General features: G+C 38.9%; 1 protein-coding gene across 1 annotated transcript; it reads right to left on the reverse strand.

Moving 5' to 3' along the window:
* Nucleotides 1–17745: 17745 nt before the first annotated feature.
* Nucleotides 17746–21802, reverse strand: LOC148012039 (glutamate receptor 3.3-like). Its single transcript, XM_087669472.1, has 5 exons — nucleotides 21412–21802; nucleotides 19994–20562; nucleotides 19714–19745; nucleotides 19203–19609; nucleotides 17746–18414 (listed from the first exon to the last, which is right to left on the reverse strand). Exons 1-5 carry the CDS (start codon nucleotides 21769–21771, stop codon nucleotides 18079–18081), a joined length of 1704 nt encoding a protein of 567 aa, XP_087525598.1. The 5' UTR covers nucleotides 21772–21802; the 3' UTR covers nucleotides 17746–18078.
* Between the last annotated feature and the right edge of the window lie 272 nt (nucleotides 21803–22074).

Consider the following 22074-nt stretch of genomic DNA (forward strand, 5'->3'; position numbering starts at 1 on the left):
ATAAAGGTATGCATTCCTTGTCTCTAAGAAGACTTTTTAATTGTGCTTCCAAGTGAATTCCTGTGTTTTTCCAAATCAGGTGTCTTAATTGTGTATAATAGAAGGAGACACCATGAGGGCACCATTCTTTGTAATGATTAATTTTGAATACGCCATGGCCATTGACCTGTATACAACACGAGACATGTTCTTTTGCAAGGAAGGAGAGTGTTAGACGTCTTGAGAAGACTTCAGAGATTTTGGCAGCTCTTGATAGCTATTATACTTAGTGGGTAGCCATTACAAAGACTAGTTTTAATTGCCTACTCAAATACACAAGGAACACTTACACCATGACATCATCATCATCATCATCAACTTCTTTGTCTATTGCAATCATGGGGGACACAAGCGAGAATGTGATACATGCAGTTGTGTATTATATCTTTGTGTATTGCAAAGGGACATGCATGCCATAACCATTGATAGCTAAGTGGAAGTTCTTGACAACGATGAGCAAGCCCTCCAAGAAATTTCCAAGAAACTTACTACTAGCATTGGCATCGACGCAAGTGATAGAAAATGTTAAATTCTACATTGGGGTAATGTACAATTCAATGCCTCTATTTGCCATTTCATTAGCCATTAAGGATCAATTTGATTAAGAATATAGTATCACCATATTATGACATCATATCGATTATTTAAATAATCTTTTAAAATAAAATTATCTGTATACAAGTTTTTTATATAGAAAAATGTTATCTATTTAGGAAATATTTCTTGACGTAGGAAAAAAATACTATATAGTGAATTATTTTTACATATTCTATTAGATGTGTATTATGTCTTATTTGAAATTAACTAAACAATCTCTATATAAATTTCTAGTTGAAAATTTGCTAGATAATTCTCTACTTAGAAATTCACATAAGTAGGAATATGTAAACTAAGAAAAATGAAATATTTTCAAGTTAGAGAAAAATTAGAATCAAATAAGAAATTCTCTATATAGGAAAATTACAATATGTAGGGAAACACAATGGAAAAATTTTCCTACATATGAAAGAAACAAAAGGGAATTCCCTATCAGTTCCCTAGTTAAAATTACACATAAGTAGGAAAAGTAAATAATAGGAAAAGTGGAACATTTCTTAGTCAGAGAAACTAGGGAATTGCATAGGAAATTCCCTAGGGATATAAATTTGCTCCTTAGGGGAAGAATAAATTCCCTACATAGGGGATTCTTTTCCTATGTAGGGAATTTCCTATGTGATTCCCTAATTTCTCTAACTAGGAAATGTTCCACTTTATGTACTTTTCCTACTTATGTGTAATTTTAACTCTAGGGAATTTCTTCTTTTTTTTCATTTCATATGTAGTAAATTATTAAAAGTTCCTTATGTAATATCCACTGTCCTTCTTGCATACAAAACAAACCTTGTTTATTTGAGGGGTGGTAATATCCCTCTTTGCCTCCTCTTGATTCCTCCCTTGTCCTTTGTAGCGCATGTCTAGGGACAAATAGTCTTGTTGGGTGTAAGCAACTACTAGTGCCATTGCTATAGATGGACCAAGGGCATTCCAATTGATAGTATATGTTCCTCCGTGCCTTGACAATTGGGAGACTTTGCCTTTTTCGCACCTTGCCATGACCTAGGGTATCCCATCTAACTCTTGACATTGTACCAACAAAAATCAACATTGTGGGTAGCAATATGGAAAATATTGCACCATCACTGATTAAGACTACAATCGGTCACTAGATAACTCGGAATCTTGCCTTTGGTACACAAGAGGGTTTTGGTTGCAAGTTTATGTGCATTCTCTGAGAGTTTGCGGCCCTTGTCCTTTCTCTTAGATGTTATGGGCTTTCGACTTTTCTCATCCTCAGAATTATCTTCTTCACTGCTACTCACCTCCTGTAGGTCTGAATTTGAATTTGAGTCACTGGATTCCATACAATAGAGTTTATTAATGGATTTAGCCAATTTCATTCCTTTTTCAGACTTCTCCTTAGCCAAAAACATTTCAATGCAAGCAATGATTGAGAAAAATATTCTTAGTTATGACCATATAGATCTTTTGAAACCAAAGCTTTATAGATATCATATGCTAAATCCTTGCACATATAGAAAGTCCAATATTTCACTAGTGGGTTGTGTGTTTGGAAAAAATCATCCTCTTAAGAATTTCAATTGAGCTATATAGCTCTGGACTATAGCATCTCCTTGCTTGAGACTGCGGAGTCTCTCCAAATTTTGGTTGGTTTAGCTAGAACCATGAGTAGAATGATACCTTGGCATCATCAAAAGTTGTCCAATAGTTTTTCACTGCAAGCCAATCCATCACCTTTTTTGCATTGATGACTCGAATACCACCACGTTATAGTGAGTGCAACATTTCACTAGCGGGTTGTGTGTTTGGAAAAATTCATCCTCTTAAGAATTAAAATTGAGATATATAGCTCTGGACTATAGCATCTCCTTGCTTGAGACTATGGAGTCTCTCCAACTTTTGGTAGGTCTGGCTAGAACCATGAGCAGAATGCTGCCTTGGCATCATCAAAAGTTTCCCCATAGTTTTTGTTGCAAACCAATTCATCACCCTTTTTTTCATCGATGACTCTAATATGACCACATTATGGGCGAGATCCACTTGGGTGAGAAAATTGACCATATATAACACCTCAAACTACCTAAGAAAAGCATTGGAGTCCTTGACTGATGAGCTAGAAAGCTTTAAAAATAGAACCCGTGCTTGGGCAACCATCCAATTATGGATTGGAATACCACAAGGCCGAATGGGTAAAACCACAACCGATTTTGTTGACACAGATAGCGACCTTACTAGCTTCAAAGACATTACAAGAGTGATTGGCGAACCAACAAGCTTATCCCAAGGTTTAGGAAGAGAACATGAGTGCTTCTTTTGGGGTTGTAAAGTGGACTTTTCCATTGGGAATTTGCCATCATTAAGCAATGAAGTACCTTAGGAAATGGTAGCTCATGCCACTCCTCACGTCCACACCACCATGAGAACACAAGTTGGACATCGTTTGGTGGACCTTGAGAGTATATGCGCATGGAAATCTATGCACATGAAAAAGATCACTATGATCATCATGTGTAATTGGGTCCAAGTGTAGGTTATGGTTGGCAAGTGCAATCTAACTACACCAACTTTGCAAGACGGCAAAGTCCTAACATGCTTAGACTTGACACAGTGATATGCTAACATCATAGGTATATTAGTCATATCATATCAGAAGACAGCCTACTTAAATGGACAATCATAGACAATACTTGACAGAAAAGGAAATACTCATATATTCAAATAGCATCGTTGATATAGTTCATACAAAGCATCATGGTCTCACAAGGAGACAATAGTAAGCACACAGACAAGACTAAGACTAATGAATACATTCAAGGAGTGAGACACTAAAAAATACAAGGCACACCATGAGATACAGGCCTTATACCGATATTCAAAGCGATGAAAATGTTCATAAAGAAATTTGCCTCGTCGTCGCAAAAAACATAGGTATTAGTAACGCCATGGAACAATCGCTATTTGCATAGCTGATAGTGACGTAGATAGCGAGGATGATAGAGACGCTTTGCAACGCATATTGCGATGCTAATAGCGATACATGTAGTAAATTTACGACACTAATAGCGACTATAATAGGAAAAAAAAATATTGTGGTAGGGCAGCCACAAATAACACTATGTGCTTTATTTGGGCCATACAAAAGAGTTTCAGTAATGTGTACAATGCTGATCTAAATGAAGGTAAAGTGTACTTGAATCATAACGCTGATACATTAAAAAAATACAAGATCGCATAATGAAAACAATAGTACAATCATGGCAAGATACTACTACTACATAGAAAATGCCTACACAAATCACGTGACCAAAAAAGAAGAGCATGTGCGCCACAGATCCAAGGGCAAGCTATAGATCCTCGCCATCTGAAACCTCGTCCTGCCACAAAGGAGCATCAAATGGAATCTGCAAAAAAAGAAACAACTACACATCGATCCACTATACAATAATGCATTTAATTAAAAGTAGTAACTATGGACAAGAAAGATGAGTGACTTACAAGGCTGCTGTGTCCATACAATTGGTTCATCAATGCAGTGAGACCGTGTCTCTCTACATATTGAGTCTCTAGGCTGGTGGAATTGTGGTTTGTAATGGAGTGCTGTAAAGAAAACAAAATAGAACTGTTAGAAACATGATTGTCAGTACAAGGGATATTGCAAAAAAAAAAAGCAAGCACAACAAAAGAAAAACTTACAAAGTCCTCCAAATATGTCCTGTGGTCGGTGCCACTCCCAATATGGACCACTCTTGCCTCCAGTCGTACCCTTGCCGTCTCGAGTTGCCGTCGCCAACGTCCTAGAGAATCTGTAGCCTTCTCCCTGAATCGGCAATGGTCATCTGTGTCTAGCCACTCGGGCTTTGAGGCCCTACTCTTAAGTGACTTGTGTGTGTCCGATCGTCTGTAGGACATATACACATGCATGCACTTCCACTACAAGATACAGGCCTTATACCGACATTTAAAGCGATAAAAATATAAATAAAGAAATTTGCCCTTGTCGTCGCAAAAAACATTGGTATTAGCAACGCCATAGAACAGTCAGTATCAGCGTTGTTATCAATATTGTTATTTGCATCGGTATTAGTGTTGCATTTGCAATGCTAATACCGATGCATATAGCGACGATGATAATGATGCTTTGTGATGCATATTGCGATGCTAATAGTGATGGTAACAATGATTTATTTTTTTGTGGCAGGGCAATAAGCTATCCTGCCACAAATAGCACTATGTGCTTTATTTGGGCCATACAAAAGAGTTTCAGTAATGTTTACAATGCTCGTCTAAATGAAGGCAAAGTGTACTTGAATCATAACACTGATATATGAAATAAATACAAGATCATGTAATGAAAGTGACGGTACAATCATGGGAAGATACTACTACTATATAGAAAATGCCTACATAAATCATGTGACAAAAAAAAGAAGAGTATGTAAGCTCCACGGATCCAAGGGCGAGCTATAGATCCTCGCCATCAGAAACCTCATCCTGTCGTAAAGGAGCATCAAACGGACTCTGCAAAAAAGAAACAACTACACATTAGTCTACTATATAATAATGCATTTTAATTAAATTTAGTAACTATGAATTAAAAATATGAGTGACTTACAGGGCCACCGTGTCCATACAATCGGTCGATCAATGTAGTGAGACTGTGTTTCTCTACATATCGAGTCTCTAAGCCAATGGGATCGCAGTTTGTAATGGAGTGCTGCAAAGAAAACAAAATACAATTGTTAGAAACACGATTGTCAGTACAAGAAGGGATATTGCAAAAAAAAAGAAAAACTTACAAAGTCCTCCAGATATGTCCTGTGGCCATCACTCCTAAGATGATGGACCACTCCTGCCTCCAGTTGTGCCCTCACTACCTCGCACTGTTGTCTCCAATGTCTTGGAGAATCTGTAGGCTCCTCCCTGAGTTGGTGCTAGTCATCCACATCTAGCCACTCGGGCTTTGAGGCCCCACTCTTAAGTGTCTTGCATGCATCCGATTGTATGTGTGACTTGTATGCACACATGCACTCCATCATCTAGCCTGTGGAAAACCTATCTATTGCGGCACCGAAAAATCCTCATCCAAGGATGCTACTATGTAGTCCTTTCTTCCCTTCGGTATGTTCTTCCAATGATCGAAGACGTTGTGCCGAAAAACTTGTTGGCACAACTCTCTCATACGAGCCATCACTCTCCTCCCCTCAATATTAATGATGATGGCTCCTGTCCTATCATCTACAAGGTATCCATACCCCTCTAGGATATGCCTAAGATGTGTCCTCTCCCACTTGCGACCATGCTCTTGGGCATATCCAGGAGACCCATGTAAATCTAGTATACCTATGGGGGTAGTATCTCTCGGAGTAGCACCCATAGGGGTGCCACCTATGGACAACTGAGTAAAAGTTGGAGTGACTGAAGTAGACATCCCCACATGTGTGATAAATCCCATAGGTGGCACAACTCCAACAGAACGACGAGACGAAGAAACTGCGTCGGTATCTCCACAACAACCACCTGAGCCACGTTCTTTCGTTTCGCCACGAGAGTGAGGATTAACACTTGTATCTCAAGCCAACCGTGGACTCATTGCATCCATGTCTCCGCAACATCCCCCAGAACCACTCACTTTGTCTGGCCCAAGTTTGGAGCATCAGTCTCGTGTACTGAAAACTGTAGCATCAAAGTGCACCAAAGTAGATCTAACAGAATGACTTGATGGTGTCCGAGACAGCTCTTGGTCCGCCATATCTCTGAATCAAGCCATTTGATCTAGATACATATGCGTTAAGATCTCCTGTAGGTCCTCGTCGCTCATTCCTCAACTCATCGTGCTGATCTAAATATCCACAAAGGTCACCTGCACATACAAAAATTGATGTTAGCATAATCAATATAAATTATACACAGCACGATAATATAAATCTTTAAAAAATAAACTTACTTAAAATGCATGTCTTATGTACCCTTATAAACGATTTGTCAATGAATTGAGTAGGTGGACGCTCCAAGTATAAGTACCCTATGGTCCCATGTCAATCTCTTGATACAAATCCACATACATTGGAAGGTCAATAGACATGTCACCACAAAAGGATAAGTCCACCTTGTTCTCAAAGAATTCTTGGACTCCTCTATTTCCATCATTGTCACCTGATTTTGGCTCATATACATGCTCCAAGCTTTTGGTGGTCTCCACCCCTTACAATATCGACCTTCTATTTGCATATTGTTCTCATCTATGCTCAGAACATCACTTTGATCATATACTCTCGCACTTCGGGGAGCTGAAGGTATAATATACCACCATCAATGTTGTTGAGGATTTGGATAGAAAATTACATGTTCAAAATCACGTACAAGAGAGATTTAACTTTTGCAACATGTATCATGTCCTAATAAAATTTAAAAAAACATGAGTTTATGCATATGTTCATAATGGGCCGACAACAAAAACATGTCCCACAAATCTACCCATCTTTTTTCGGAATTTATTTCAAGAAATCCAGATGGACCTCGTCGAACTCTTGCTCCACCTCCTTCAAGTACCACTTTGAACCAGTGCACATCGAATATAGGATCATGGAGAAGCTACGGTAATCCACCGTGATAATACTTTGTAAGTTTTCAAAATACTCCATCTCATCTATAACTGTGTTTGGATCCATTGCTCGTCGTCGGCTCTCTTGCTTGAACTTTGCCATGATCCTACAATCTGTTGTGGAGCGCATTTTGCCGATACACTCCACGCAAAAATTCTGTCCCCGTGACTACGCCGCACTATATATTTTGTAATGTACATTGAAACACTCAATTAGTTATCACATATAAGATATAGATACGATAAACCCTAAACACATTATCACCTTTGGACTATATTCCCTTAAGAATTCTTACTCCTCGATTGAGACCTCCATCCCTTCACAAGACGCTGCGGTCAAAGCTCTATGCAACCATCGTGTTGACATAAACTGCAGCATCTCCTCCATGCCCTCAGGATATCGAATCGGTCGATGGGGCGTACTACATCGAAATTCAAATTATGCTTCTTCCTGATCTTTCCTAGCTTGCTCGTACCTAGCGAGTCACGTCTCTGTGGAGGCATGGTGCAACATATAAAAGCGATTCACTTTCTCCTCCATTGCAGCATCCATTCTTTTTTCTACCCCATTTCCAACCACCACATCTCCGATCAGTCTATCTCGTCCTTCACCAACCATAGCATATTGTTGTCAGAATCCACCGTTGGTAGCCATTGTGAAATATGCACTAATGCCTCAGACACCAACTAACCTTCAGCCATGCTACCTTTGGCCAAGCTCATTGTCACGCAAAGCCTTTCAGGGTTTTCATAAAGCACTCCAAGAAGAACATCCATCGTGTATAGAGAGGTGTAGCAATCTCCATTTCATCTACAAGATGCACAAGAAGGTGGATTTGTATCGTGAGCATGCTGGTAGGCAAGTATTTCTCAAAGAGACAGACCATCTCCACTGCTCCCCACCCTCGAGGGGTTCACCTTATATATATTCTCTATATAACGTGCGTTCATGGCCTATTTATAAATATCCTAGTCTATGAATTTTTATTGAATAAAACACTACCCTTTTCTATTCAATTTGTAAGTAACCCCTTTATATGACACCTTCTGTATGTAAAAAAGTATAAAAATGTTGTTTAAAAAATCCCTTATTTTGAACTCACATTATATATACATATATTCATGAGTGACCCCCCGAGTCCCCACCTTGCGGATTCAATAGAGAACTTCTTAATCTCCTTCTGTGAGATCCATTGCACTAAAGTTACCAACATGTAAATCACCCCGCGTATTTCTGGAATAAGGCATCCTGCGATCGCGATCGGTAGTACAAACTGCCATAAATGAGGAAGCATTATGAACAATGACTACACTCTAAATAGAAAAATATGCAGGCCACTTACAATCCATTCATAGTACAAACCTGACATATCTTATGAAAATCATAGGATTTTAGCCCTAATAATTAGTCGTCTTTAGAAAACGCAGACCTAAGAGAACGCATCATACCCATTGAAGTGCGGATAGACTTGATAATTTACTTCACAATGTGCTCTTCTTTAGTGGACAAAACCCAAAGAGTGTGAGGTAGCTGCAAGCGACCATCAACACTCGACTGCGGCCAAAGCGCCTCCATCTTGCCTACCTCCTTTAAATCCATTTGTGCCCCTGTAGTGTCTTTCTTTCCTATGATGTGGTCCCATAGTAAGCTACCCACGTTCTTGAAAATATGCATGGGATCCAACAAGTGGTTGATCTGTAAGTGGGTCCAATACAACAACTTGTAGAAAACTGAGAACTGTCGCATTCCATTTGGATGTGACTCCGTGTGGACCATTTTCAGCTCATACCAGCTTTGGGTGTTCATATGTGCTGGAGGTTGTCTAAGAAAACCTTCCCTTAGTTCATGACCCTCTGGCAAGAAAGTGGAGTCTCCTTGATATACCATCTCCTTCATGGTTCGTGACCTTCAGGAGTCTAACTGTGGCCCACACAATGGACATGCATGATATCATGAGGTAACCAGACTTGTCCCAACACCTCTATCCAGTGAATACAAACTTGAACGAGCTATAATAGATATTACCAATGAGAACAGAAGCCTACTTACCTGAGCACTCCCCAAATCCCGAAAAGTCATACATGGTCCACATGAGAATGGCTCGAATATTGGTGGACCATCGACCATCGCGCTTACTCATATCTTCCATGGTGACCTCCTCATCCCACAAAATCTTAAGCTCATCGACTAATAGAGGAAGATACACGTCCATATTTTTGACTTTGTAATGGTTGCGAACGAGCAAGCTAAGGATGAGATCTTCTTTCTTCGTAGAAAGCCATGGAGAGATGTTGTAGTTGACAAGGACTATAGGTCACACACTATAAGAAGTTGAGCGTAGATCGAATGGATTCACGCCATCCATAGCAAGACCGAGCTGAAGATTCCTTGGCTCTCGGGCAAAGCCTGGAAAGGTAGAATTAATGTGGCTCCATGCTCATGAATCTGTTGATATTCATTGAACTCCATTTGTGGATCTATTCTATGCATGCTACATTGTCAAGTTCTCCATGTTGGATGTACGAAACATGTGGTTTATGCGAGGGATAAGCGAAAACTGTCTAAAAACTTTTTGAGGGATGGTTTGCCCTTGGAAGTCCTGTCAATACATGTGAGCACCACACTTTGGACATGTCTCCATAGTCTCATATTCTCCTCGAAACAGTATGCAATTGTTGATACATGCATTGATATTGTTGTAATCTATGCCAAGCTTTTGTAAAACATGTCACACATCATCACGAGACTCAAGCATGGTATTTGCAAGTGGTAATATATGATACTTCACTAACTTGAAAAAAAATCATAAAACACCTTGAAAAATCACAAATATTTTTTATGATAGTGTCGAAAAGAAATCAATACGTACAAGATACCTGAACAACTCGGTCACACTCGCATCGCTCCACCCGTATTTTGGTTGCACACTTAGGAGTGCAAGTAGTGTCTTCAGGCGAGATACTCGATACCCATCATATAATGGTATGGATGCTTCCTCTCTAAGCAGATGAGATGTCTCGACATCCATGGGAATCAATGCATCGATCATTGCCTCCATCTCAAGGTCCAAGTTTGTAGGAAAGTTTAGAAGGCTGCCTATCTCCTCTGGTATTGACGGTATAGATTGGGTAGTACCTTCCAAGTGGTGGATTGGCTCAGGCACTCCATCTATCGTACGCCCACGAACTCTTCTAACCCGCCGCAAAGGGTGCATTCCTCCTTGGGACGAGATGTCACCTCCCTGGATAGAAAATTTACCGATCACACCCAATGTTTTTGTATATGATATTCAATTAGTTTGTAAATATAATGCATGATTGATATTCACTTTTCTTACCGTATGCTCAAAATTTGAGATTGCCTGATCAATGATCTCTGATTGAAACTCGCCAAAGTGTCGTATGTATTCTATAGACAATCAACGTTTTTGTCTAATTGTGAGCTTACATTGAGAGCAATTAGGACATGGGACACACTGATTAAGATACACCTCGTGATCTAGAACATCACGACCTCCATATTTTTCCATTTGGTCTACGTTACGACAAACAATTTGTTTTTGTTATCATTATTTTTTTCTTTCTTAAATTGTTTGAGAAGAGATTTCTTCTCTTGTAACTCAACAAAATTAGCATATGTAAAGTCTCCATCTTCCCACAAATTAACGTATGTCGGAGTGTTTCTTGTCTTATGGTATTGCAACGGACCTCACCACCACCAGTACCACCACCACCACCACGACTACTACTACTACTACTACAAATAAGAAAAGAAGAAGTTAAAGAACAAGATCTTACCCTTTCTTTATTTTTTATCCATTCATTCTCTTCTCTCCCTCCATCCCTCTCTCTTTCTCTCTTTCTTTATTATGTTGTATGTTTATTCCCTCTGTCTCGTTCCTTCTTTCTTTTTGTCTTCCTCTCCCTCTCTCATTTCCTTTAACAAAACATATATATATATATCTACTACTACTACTACTACTACTACTATTACAATAAACAAGAAAAGAAGAAAAAACAACAACAACAACTACTACTACTACTATAAAAAAGAAAACTAAAAAAAAATAGACAAGAAAAGAAAAGAAATACTACTACTACTACTACTATGACCATAACCACGACTATGACTACCACAACAACAACAAACAAAAAAAGGAGAATTTAAACTACCACTACTGCTACCACTACCACTACCACTACCACTACCACTACCACTACCACTACCACTACCACTACCACCACAACAACAAACAAGAAAAGAAGAAATAAAACAACAAAAACAACAACAACAACTACTACTACTACTACTACTACTACTACTACTACTACTACTACTACTACTACTACTAACAAGAAAATAATAAATTAAAGAACTAATACTACTACTACAAACAAGAAAATAAGAAACTAAAGAACTACTACTACCACCACCACCACCACCACTACTACTACTATAAACAAGAAAAGAAAAAAATAAAGAACTACTACTATTACTACTACAAACAAGAAAATAAGAAATTAAAGAACATGATCTTAACCTCTCTTTGTTTTTTATTCATTCTTTCTCCTCTCTCCCTCCCTCTCTCTCTCTCTCTCTCTCTATTATGTTTAATGTTTTTTCCCTCTCTCTCTCTCGTTCCTCTCTCTCTCTCTCTCTCTCTCTCTCTCTCTCTCTCTCTCTCTCTCTCTCTCTCTCTCTCTCATTTCCTCTCCCTCTCTCATTTCCTCTCTTTCTCTCTCAATACACATGATTTCTAACAAAAACAAGCAAAAGAAAAGGAAAAAAAAAAAACAAAGCAAGAGGGAACAATGCACTCACCGCAACCGAGGATGGATTTGACCGCTCCTCTTCGTGATGGCAACTCCTCTTCGCCCTTCGTACACTTCCACCTCTTCTTTGCAAACGGCGGCAGCAGTGGTGAGAAGCTCTCCTTCTCTCTCTTTCTCCCTTTCTCTCCATCTCCCTCTCAAACGCAAGATGCAATTCGCTCTCCCTTTCACTCCCTCTTTCGTTCGTTCATGCAAAAAGACGTGCTCGGCTTTCGGTCCGCTTTTTTTCACCTGAGTACTGTCGCTATTTGAGATGCAAATAGCAACACTGCTAATTTGCATCGGAAATGGCCGTCGCCATACTCCTGTATCCTTGTAGTGGCATAAGCTAGATGACCATGGTTGCCATCACAGTGTTAGAATGATACTAAATGTAAATGTATGGAGTTATATATATGAGGGTGAATTAGCTCTGTACTCATGCCAAGGATGCAATCCTCATCTAATGTCATCACATAAACTCTCAAATGTAACAACAATAACAATCCTCATCACTTCCTTTCTACTCCTTTTATACCCTTTGCTACCTGTGGCATCTTGAAGTCCTTTTGACACTATCTTCATCTAGATAATTTCTTTTTATTATTGTTCCCTTTCCATTAGCATTGATTGCTACTTTTGGCTGCCAATTTGCCTCATCTATCCTGTGTACCTAATAGATTTTGCTTTTCTACTAGCATGTATATAGAATGGCTAAATTCCTAACTAAGGTATAAAATCCAATATTTTTTTAAGTCCCATATAGCTTCATTAACCAAGGAATTTGTATACTATATTCCAACTTTTTTGAGCTCTTGATTTTCTATTAACATTATAAGTTGTGTCTTAATGGATAGCTAAAGACATCATTAGGGCAAGTGTATGGGTGGGCATTAACCAACTCCTATGTTTACTACTCTAATTTGTATATGTTGGACCAATGATCGACTAGAAAGAAATCATTAGGGAAACTATATGTGTGAGGTAGTAGTTGGCCCTTAAATTTACTACTCACTTTGTGTATGCAGTACCAATAATTAGCTAGAAAGAAAATAAAATGGGGTCCCTTCGGCTATGGTAGGTAAGCATTATATAACTACATCTTGCCAAATTGTTCATTGCTATCAATAAAACTATTCCTAAGATTTGACACATGATTTTATTAAAACGCACAAATGTTGAATTCTATAGACAACATTGTTGAAGCTTGCTAGTGAAAGCTAAAGGCTTGGATTCTTGAGTTTGTGAATTGGACTCAACTAATAAAGTGACTAATTATGTTCATGAGTCTATATTAATGTATTGCGTAAAGAGGGAAGCAAGATCGAGCCACAATGTAGATATTATGCACATCTAAAGTTCTAATCTTTTATTATGTTTTAGTCTCACAAAAGTTCAAGATCATTTCATAGGTATGTGTCGAGGCATCCTCTCTTCTTAGTGAATTACAAAACCAACTAGCCTTTGTATTCATACAGTAAAAAGAAGTTCATACAAGGTATTTGGAAATCCAATTGCACTAGTGGCCAAGTTTGATGGGGTCGATCATGCTATAAATCATGTTCCAATGATTCCAAAGTTGCATGCTTGAAGTATGGGATACCAAGAATGGTATTTCATGATATGGTTTTTGAATTATGTGAGTTTAAATGATTTATAATGCATGTGGAAGATTCTTTAATTGTGTGTCTTACATAAAATGGATAATCCAAAGTCCAAGTTTCTCTCCAACTCAGTATTTAGATACTTGGTTTCTCTCGTATAGTACATTAAAGTTCCTTAGATTTGAAGATGGTAAAAGATATAATTAAGAGCTACAATTACTCTAGCATTCTAGGCACTTTTGGTTTGAAGATTGGGTACTTTGTTAAGATCATTTAGGATTATGAGAAATCAAAAATCATCAAATCCATTCGTAAGGAAGGAATATAGGCATAGTATCCAAAAGGATGAGATCCACATACACCTCTTTCTTTATTTTTTTTTTTCCACCCATCTGCCTTCTTGTTTTTGTTTAGGAGAATGACCCAATTTTTGCTCGGTAAGAATTATGTAAGTAAGCATGATATAGTGGCATGTTGCATTGATGTATCTAATGTAACCCCTTTTGCAAGATGCAAACCTTGGTCTTGTAAGAACTCTCATAGGAGCATACAACACTTTATTTAGTAATCATGGCAAAGAAGTTGTAGTATGGTAGGTAGAACATTCAAGTTTAAGTAATTTCCTTAATCAAGGTTAGAATGAAGGCCTCATGGAATCACATAATCAAAGCTATAAGTAAGGTCAAACAAGTTGTAGATAGTATATCATGAACCTCAAATAGGGTCAAAATGAGTGTTCTATGGCATTAGACAAGCAATGTCTCTTGTTGCCATATTGGCTAATTGATGTAAGAAAAAAAGTGTATAAAATAGAATCATATTCCATCAAGGTTTTAAAGGTTTACTTGCATATTAAATGTGTAGTTGAACATGGAGAAAATCCTCAATGTATCATCTACCCCCCCCCCCCCCCAAAACTATGTACGTACACTATGACAAAACATGTGGTGCTTGGGTCGCCATGCCAATACATGCAACGTAACATGTAGATGCCCTATTGTGTGCTCAAAGTCCGTCTTTCCATCTCGTTTTTCTCCTCTCTTTGTTTTGAGAATATAATATAAGGTGGAACATTTCAAAAATAGTTCAAGCTTCTTTCACATGTTGTATCCCATTGTGCCTTTAGAAAACAAGAATAGCTCTAGAAGCAAGCTTTATAATTTAGTGATGAAGACTCTTGTGATGTGTAGCATCCCATCCTTAGTTGACTCTACCAAATCAAAATGTAAAAAGTGTCAAGGAGTTGGTTTTAAAGAAGCTAAAATTTGAATCACTTTCTTCGAAATAAAGAAGAGGTGAAATTATAATATGGTTTAATTTTGTATTAAATAATTTACTTTAGAAAATAAACTTTAGTTAAACAAGTTTATACTTGCTAGCATAGGTGATTATTCACAACTTGGCAATCTTTGAGGAGAGTGAGCTCAATCAATTGCTAAGTAGATACTAAATGCTACGTACTTGCAATGTGCTTTGCATAACATTACAAATACAGAGTGTGTTTTGCGCCCTAAGGGATGTTACGTGCAACAAATCATTGATAATTGACTTTTCTTTATGACCATCTTTAGAAAGTCTTTGGAAGATTCCATAAGTAAGGGATTAGAATTCGGATGCTATTGAGTGAGGAGGTTTTAGCTAGAACCTTCTCGTAATAGGTAGCAAAGGTGTTGATAGTGCACCTTGATCTACACACACACACACGTGTATGCACACATGCATGATAAATACATACAATACGCATATTTACTTACGTAAATATAAGACACATGCAAAACTCAAGGGTAACATGAAATGAGATTTTGAAGTCCACTAAATTAGAGTTGGTGACAAAATTGAAAAATTGGCATCACCAGTTTAAATAAATCACGGGGTAGTTCAAAGTCTAGTTGGTACCCTAGTGTCTCTTCTTCCAATTTTGACACCTCATATGTATAATATATGTGGTTGATAATTACATTTTGGCCACCCTTTCTATGTGATATATAACAAGACATTATTGTTCTAAGATTATAAATTGTTTAATAGTGCAATCTCCTTACATAGACATAGTATAGTTGCTTGGGGAGGTCAGTATATGTATATCCTCTACATCATGTGTGTTCAAGGCATATTTATAAATATCCTTATCTATGAATTTTTCTTGAATAATATATAACCCTTCTCTATCCAACCTGTAAATAACCCCTTTATATTACACCCTTCTGTATGTGAAAAATGTATACAAATGGTACTTGAGAAATACCTTATTTTTAACCCATGTGATGCACACATATATTTATGAGTTACCTCCTCGAGTATAGTTGGTACTTCCAGTACTATGGGACTATAGAAGACCCTTCATGAGGGTGCTCTTCCATGTTACTCTTATTCCTCCATCTTATCAATCTTCTTCTCACCCTTCCTAAACTTTCCCATTATTCGTACATTCTTGGAGGTAAAGTACTATGTACAGTTTTTGAGTGCAAAAGAATTTAATCTTGTTTCTATGTGGATGTGATGCTACAGTTTTCTTATAAATACATTATATGTGAAAAAGTTTTGATTTTGCTACAATAAGGCCTAAATTTCAATCACATATCCTACTCTTCTCTAAAATAATTTATCTCCTTCAAAGTGGTAGACATTACGTTAATGTTATCATGTTTAAAACGTGTTAACGTTCTAGATATCACTAAGAAGGGTCTAAAAATTCGATCTATTGTAACATGCTCAATAAATAACACATGGGATTTTGTCTCCCTCTACCCACAACATGCACACTTACAAATCGATCATAAACCAAGTTATAGAAACTACTTTTGGATCTGTTTATCATATGAAATGTCACACACACACACACACAAAAATTATTTGGATAAGGCCCAAGATGAAATCCAACACTTCAATTTTTATTGGAGGGTGTATAGGGAGTACTTGTAGGTATTTTTGTGCTTATATCCTTACACACTTGAAGAAGATAAGTATAATGGTAATCTTCCTTATACTCCTCCTATGGCTAGGTGCTTTAATAGAGTACAACAAATGGATAGTAAAACATTGGTTACTTATTCTACTGTCTTACCTATATGTATGAGCACACAAAGTTAGATTGGTTACACACTAAATGACAATTGCTGGACCATTGCCGAGAGTTTTGTTGTACACTTTCACAACTTGATATAGATCTGGGAATAATACCTTTAACATCAATAGGAAAAGCTTGGCAAAAAAGTAAAAAAACATCAAAATATCATTTTTTGATTAGTTGCACATACAAAAAGTGCACCCTTGTCCATCACTAGTTTGATGGCAAGTAAACAAGAAGTCATGTTCTCTCTAGTGTGTAAAGGAGAGTGGATGTTGAGTTGCTAAATAAGCACTTTGATTGGCAAATAAGTTGCAAACTAGGTGTCCATGACTTTGTGTATAAATCCTCTCATAGGCAAAACAAATGACATGATAGAAAAGCACATTATGCCAAATTCACAAATTTAATAATGTTTGTGTATATACAAATTTCTTGGCATGATTTTGGCCTCTTAGTTCACTAATCTTACATCCAATAACTCAATTCAAGCCATGCTAGTTTCAGAGATACACACACACACACACACACTCTCTCTCTCTCTCTCTCTCTCTCTCTCTCTCTCTCTCTCTCTCACACACACACACACACACACACACACACATCTAGTTATGCATTCTCGCAGAAATGTATCATAGTCCGTGCCTCATCCATTGATTTAGAAAGTCTATAATGAACAATTTAGTACCACACATTACCCCCCAAAAAATAAAAACTACTTGTTTGTGTGCATGTATGAGAACATATCTACATATACACCTAATCATAATTTTAATAAATAAATATAAAAGCGGTAACATAAGAAGGAAATTTATATTCCTTACAATGTACTTGTAAAATGACATTTTGCGGTTGGGTAACCCAGTCTTTGTAGGCAAATAGATTGGTCAATTTTTGTAACTCTTTTGCTTCACTTCACTAAAGTGTTTTACTTAACCCCTACTCTTGCCATGCAAGCCTTGTGATTAAGTCAGTTTTTTTAATTTTCATAAATTCTATAAAGATTCATATTGATTTTCTATGACAAAAAATATATATAACAAGCCATAGGCGTATCAATTGCTTATGGTGAGTCCGATCTGTTAATAAATTCCTTTTTTAGGCATGATATTTAAATAAGTAGTTTTACATACAAACTAAGTAAAGCATCATGACTAGGCAATTGACTTCATAATCCTGGCCATGTCCTTTCCTCTCAATTCCCCAAGGTCAGATGATACCACCTCGTCCCCTTTCAAGAATTTTCTTTCTGCATGTCACTGCACAAATATGTTACAAATAATACAATTGTTGACTGTTGCTCGTAGTCACTGCTCAAATATGTCACATATTTTGGGCACTGAATTGCAGAGGAACCCACATATGATATACATAACACGATGTACGATCATTGCTAATTACACGATCCCAGGTTCATCGGCTACCCTTCTTGAGCCTCTGCTCAATGATCTCGATGTTAATTGACGTCTGGTCATGCGTGTGACAGCATTCCAGTATGAGGGCGCCTTGGTTGCGATCCTCCACAGCACGCAGATCGCATACAATTCCCCGAAGATGATAAACAGCCCAGCAAACCTGCTCAACTGTAAGTGATCAGGAGCCATGTTGGGTTTGCAGTCCCCATTTTTAACCAGGTACTTATCCTTCAGCTTCTGCAGATCCCCATTTTCAGCCATCTCCAGGATCCCCTCTGATATCTTCTTCGTCAAGGATGATAAATTCTTGCTCACGGCCTGCAACAAAGATTCATTTTGCTGTCAATATAGCTTTCTGGGACCTCTATGTATATCAAATGTACACTTTGATGGAGTTTTCATGCTTGCTAGAATGAATGCATCTACTGATGTCAAGTGTGGACCCTATTCTGAGAGTTCTCATTTTGGCCATTACAGGAGTGGCAATGGCGCATTGCTGCTGGTCGATTAATCAAACAGGCTGCGCTTACAGGAGAATTCGTGATCGCTTACAGTAGTGGCTATGACAGTACAGTAAGTTACTGATCACTTATTCAAAGTCAAGCTTGAGCCTGCAATTATAGGAAGAGTGATTTTCACTGCGGTTATAAGGGCAGTCACTTAAACAATGTGATCATTTATGGTAGTTACTTCTGATCACTTATTCGAACTAAAGCTTGAGGCTGCACTCAAAGGAGGACTGTTCATCGCTTGGTGAAGGCCATCTTGGCGTAACACGGAGTCATATAACGGGCAGTGACTCTAACATTAAATATGATGCTTTGGCAGTCTCTGCCACTGCATTGCATTCATGGTTGTAATGTAGACTTGCTCCATTCTTGAACAGCCTTGGAGAAGTGCTTAATGCAACCTTGTCTCAAACCAATGCAGTGCCTCTGGCCATGTAATACTTCTTTGAGCCAAAGTTGATTGGGCGTGGCTGCCTCCATTAATGAGGCAAATAGATACTCACCTAAGGCATGAGAAATTGCCACTGTGGCTAACCGCAAGACATAGACAAAGCCAACACTCATACAGCAAGTTATAAAGGGAGTTCGGCAACTTACAAAGCCAAATCCACCAAAGTAGGCAATCTGATCGCCTGCTTTAGTTAAATCATTGCAGTGCTTCTGCAGTAAAATTTGCACGTAAGGGGTTTCATCCAGAACAGCTGCCACATTACTTTGACCTGATTGTAAAGCTTTCACATAGTCTTCTTGAGAAGCATATGTCTTTAATCTCCGCTGTGGGAAACCCAACTGCCTTAGATAGTCTCCCAGAAATGACCCGCTTTGATAACCAACAAGCTTAGTGTTACTCTTTAGCAGGGCTTCATAGCTTTGAATGGTAGGAAAGAGCTGCTGAGCAGAAAGCTGGGATGCCAAGCTTGCTGTGTAGCTAGAGTAGAAAATTAGTGCAGTGAACAGCCAAGCAACAGTAACGATGCGTCCTGTATGTGTTCTTACATACTCCTCTGCATCAAACATATCTCAGCATTAGTCTCTTGTGATCAGGTCCTGGTTGTAAGAGTAAAAGGCAAAATGGGTGAGACATTGAAGGCTTGAAACGAGTACTTACGCTGAGAAAAAAACACGCACAGTGATGTAAACCTGATCCAAAAATTTCTTTAGAAACAGTATGAGAAGGAGCATGCAAATCGTGTGAAATATGTTGTGCAGGTTGCTTCAATCCGAATACATATTTAATTTTACCCTAACAGATACAGTTCAAGATCTGTCTTTGTAAGTTGAATTGCTGAAATTGAAACTAGTTATTCACTTGTATACTGTGGCTTTGATTCAGCTTATATTAATAGTCTGATTAAAAATCACTTTGAAAATAAGGATTTATAACACACCAATAGGCATTGAGGAGCCGTTGCTTGTGTGAAACCGGGGAGTTTAAAGGAGAATGAACTGAGCGCTGAGCTTCAATTCCTAGGCTGCCATTGAAAGGCGGTTCCATGGTGGTATTCTCATCGACGCCAGTGTGGTCATTGTTGTTGCTATTCTCCTCATTGGGATGAGAAGGCACCTCATGAGGGCTTCTCTCACAAATGCGGCGCGGTTGCATACTATCTGTTCTGCTGCAGCTCGTGTTTGATGTTGGTGAACCTCTCATGGTCCTAGAATCAACAGGTTCAGGGTTGGGACGAGATCTGTGCTTGCCATGCCTGGAATCCTTCATGAATTCTGGGTTCTTGTTTTCCAGGATGTAAAGCAGCATCCCAGTGGAAAGGAAGGCACATCCTATTACCAGCCATAGCTGCAATGAGAAGGGATGCAGGAAGTCCCACATGGTGGTGGGCTTCCCATGTGTGAGAGGTACCACCATCACAAGTGAGGACTGAATGTAAGGCAGAGTGAAGTCCACCTTGTCCATTCGATCTCTGTTGATCGTAAGGTCCGCCACAATGACGTCTGCATCCTGATGATTGGGATCAATTCGATAGCACAGCAAGATGTTAGAACTAAATCATCAGAGCAATATATTTAAACATTAAGACATTTAAACAGATGATCCAAACACCTTCAATTTTGAAAGTTACAGCCTACAGGTTTCCCCCAGTGCTTTGAACGACACTTCTCAAATGTAGAACTAAAATGAAGTTATATTTTGTCAATTTCAAACTTCCTGGCAGCTGCTCTATAAACTTCGCAGTTTGGTCAACATAAAACCTTGGTTTTTTCGTGAACAATAGATCAAAGCCACTCTCTCTCTCTCTCTCTCTCTCTCTCTCATATATATATATATATATATATATACACACACACACACGCGCACGCACGCACATATGCATGCGCATGCACAAGGATGTGTATGCAGCATGTGCACATACACACAAGAAGTTTTGACAGTTGTCTGGGAAAAGGGGTTTTTTTCCCTTCTTTTTCCATACAATGTTCAACATCATGATCTGCTGTTGAGCAGGCATCGCATACCTAGGTAAATGCAGTTGGGGGTTGCCCACCCCCACCGATGTCCGGCAGCCCGATACCTCCACCCACTAGGTGTGGTGTCCCCAATGGGGATTCTGCTAAAATTACCAGTGAAACCCCTCCCCCTCCCCTTCCCTCTCCCTCCGCCCCCCCCCCCCCGCAACACACACACACAGAAAATCCACAGACACAGAAACACACATTTTGGGTGAAACCAATGATCCCCTGCTAGCAATTCGTTAGCGCAATTGATAACGCCATGATGACTATTACCAGCATCACAAAGTTTATATCACAAGCATGGACACAGGCAATTAGAGCAGGGAGAGGCACTGACCCCATTGTGAACCATGTTGACCATGCCGTTGTAGCTAGGGGTGGAGAGACCGTCGCCGTGTCCAACAAAATGAAAGGCGGGTCGAGGGTGAACGCGGGACATGGCTTCGAGGAAGACTTGGACACAGAAGCCATCGAACGTGGTGTTGAGGGGGGGCTTATGATGAGGGGGGCCTGACCAGTTGACGAACTCCTCGAAGCCGACCTTGTATGGGATCAGGACGCGGAGCGGAGGGGCGGAAGAAGAAGAAGAAGAAGCTGCTGCTGCTGCTATTAATGGCGATACTGAGAGACCTGCAAACAGTGACAAGGAGAAGAAGACGATGATGATGACGAAGACGGAGAGAGGCGTCTGCGCCATCTGCCGAACTTATTCCGCAGTAGGTTTTACGGTTTTACCAGCTTTCCAAAAGGCAATAACGATTATTATAGGCGGCTTCTGTCGATTGTAGGGTCAAGATGCGGCTAGGGACACGTCACACTCGCCGCTGCTGTAGGCGCAGGGCCCAGTCTATTGAAAAGCTTGGAATTGTATTTTAATTTTAAAATTTAAATTTAATTGTATTTTAGTTTTAGCAAGCTTTTCAAAAGAAATAACGATTAATGTAGGCGCAGGGCGCAGGCGGCTTGTGTTGACCGGAACTTCTATGGATTTTTGTACGGT

The sequence above is a fragment of the Lygodium microphyllum genome, chromosome 27 (assembly GCF_053477565.2).
Source record: "Lygodium microphyllum isolate KBCC chromosome 27, Lygodium_microphyllum_v1.1.10, whole genome shotgun sequence".
NCBI classification, from domain to species: domain Eukaryota; kingdom Viridiplantae; phylum Streptophyta; class Polypodiopsida; order Schizaeales; family Lygodiaceae; genus Lygodium; species Lygodium microphyllum.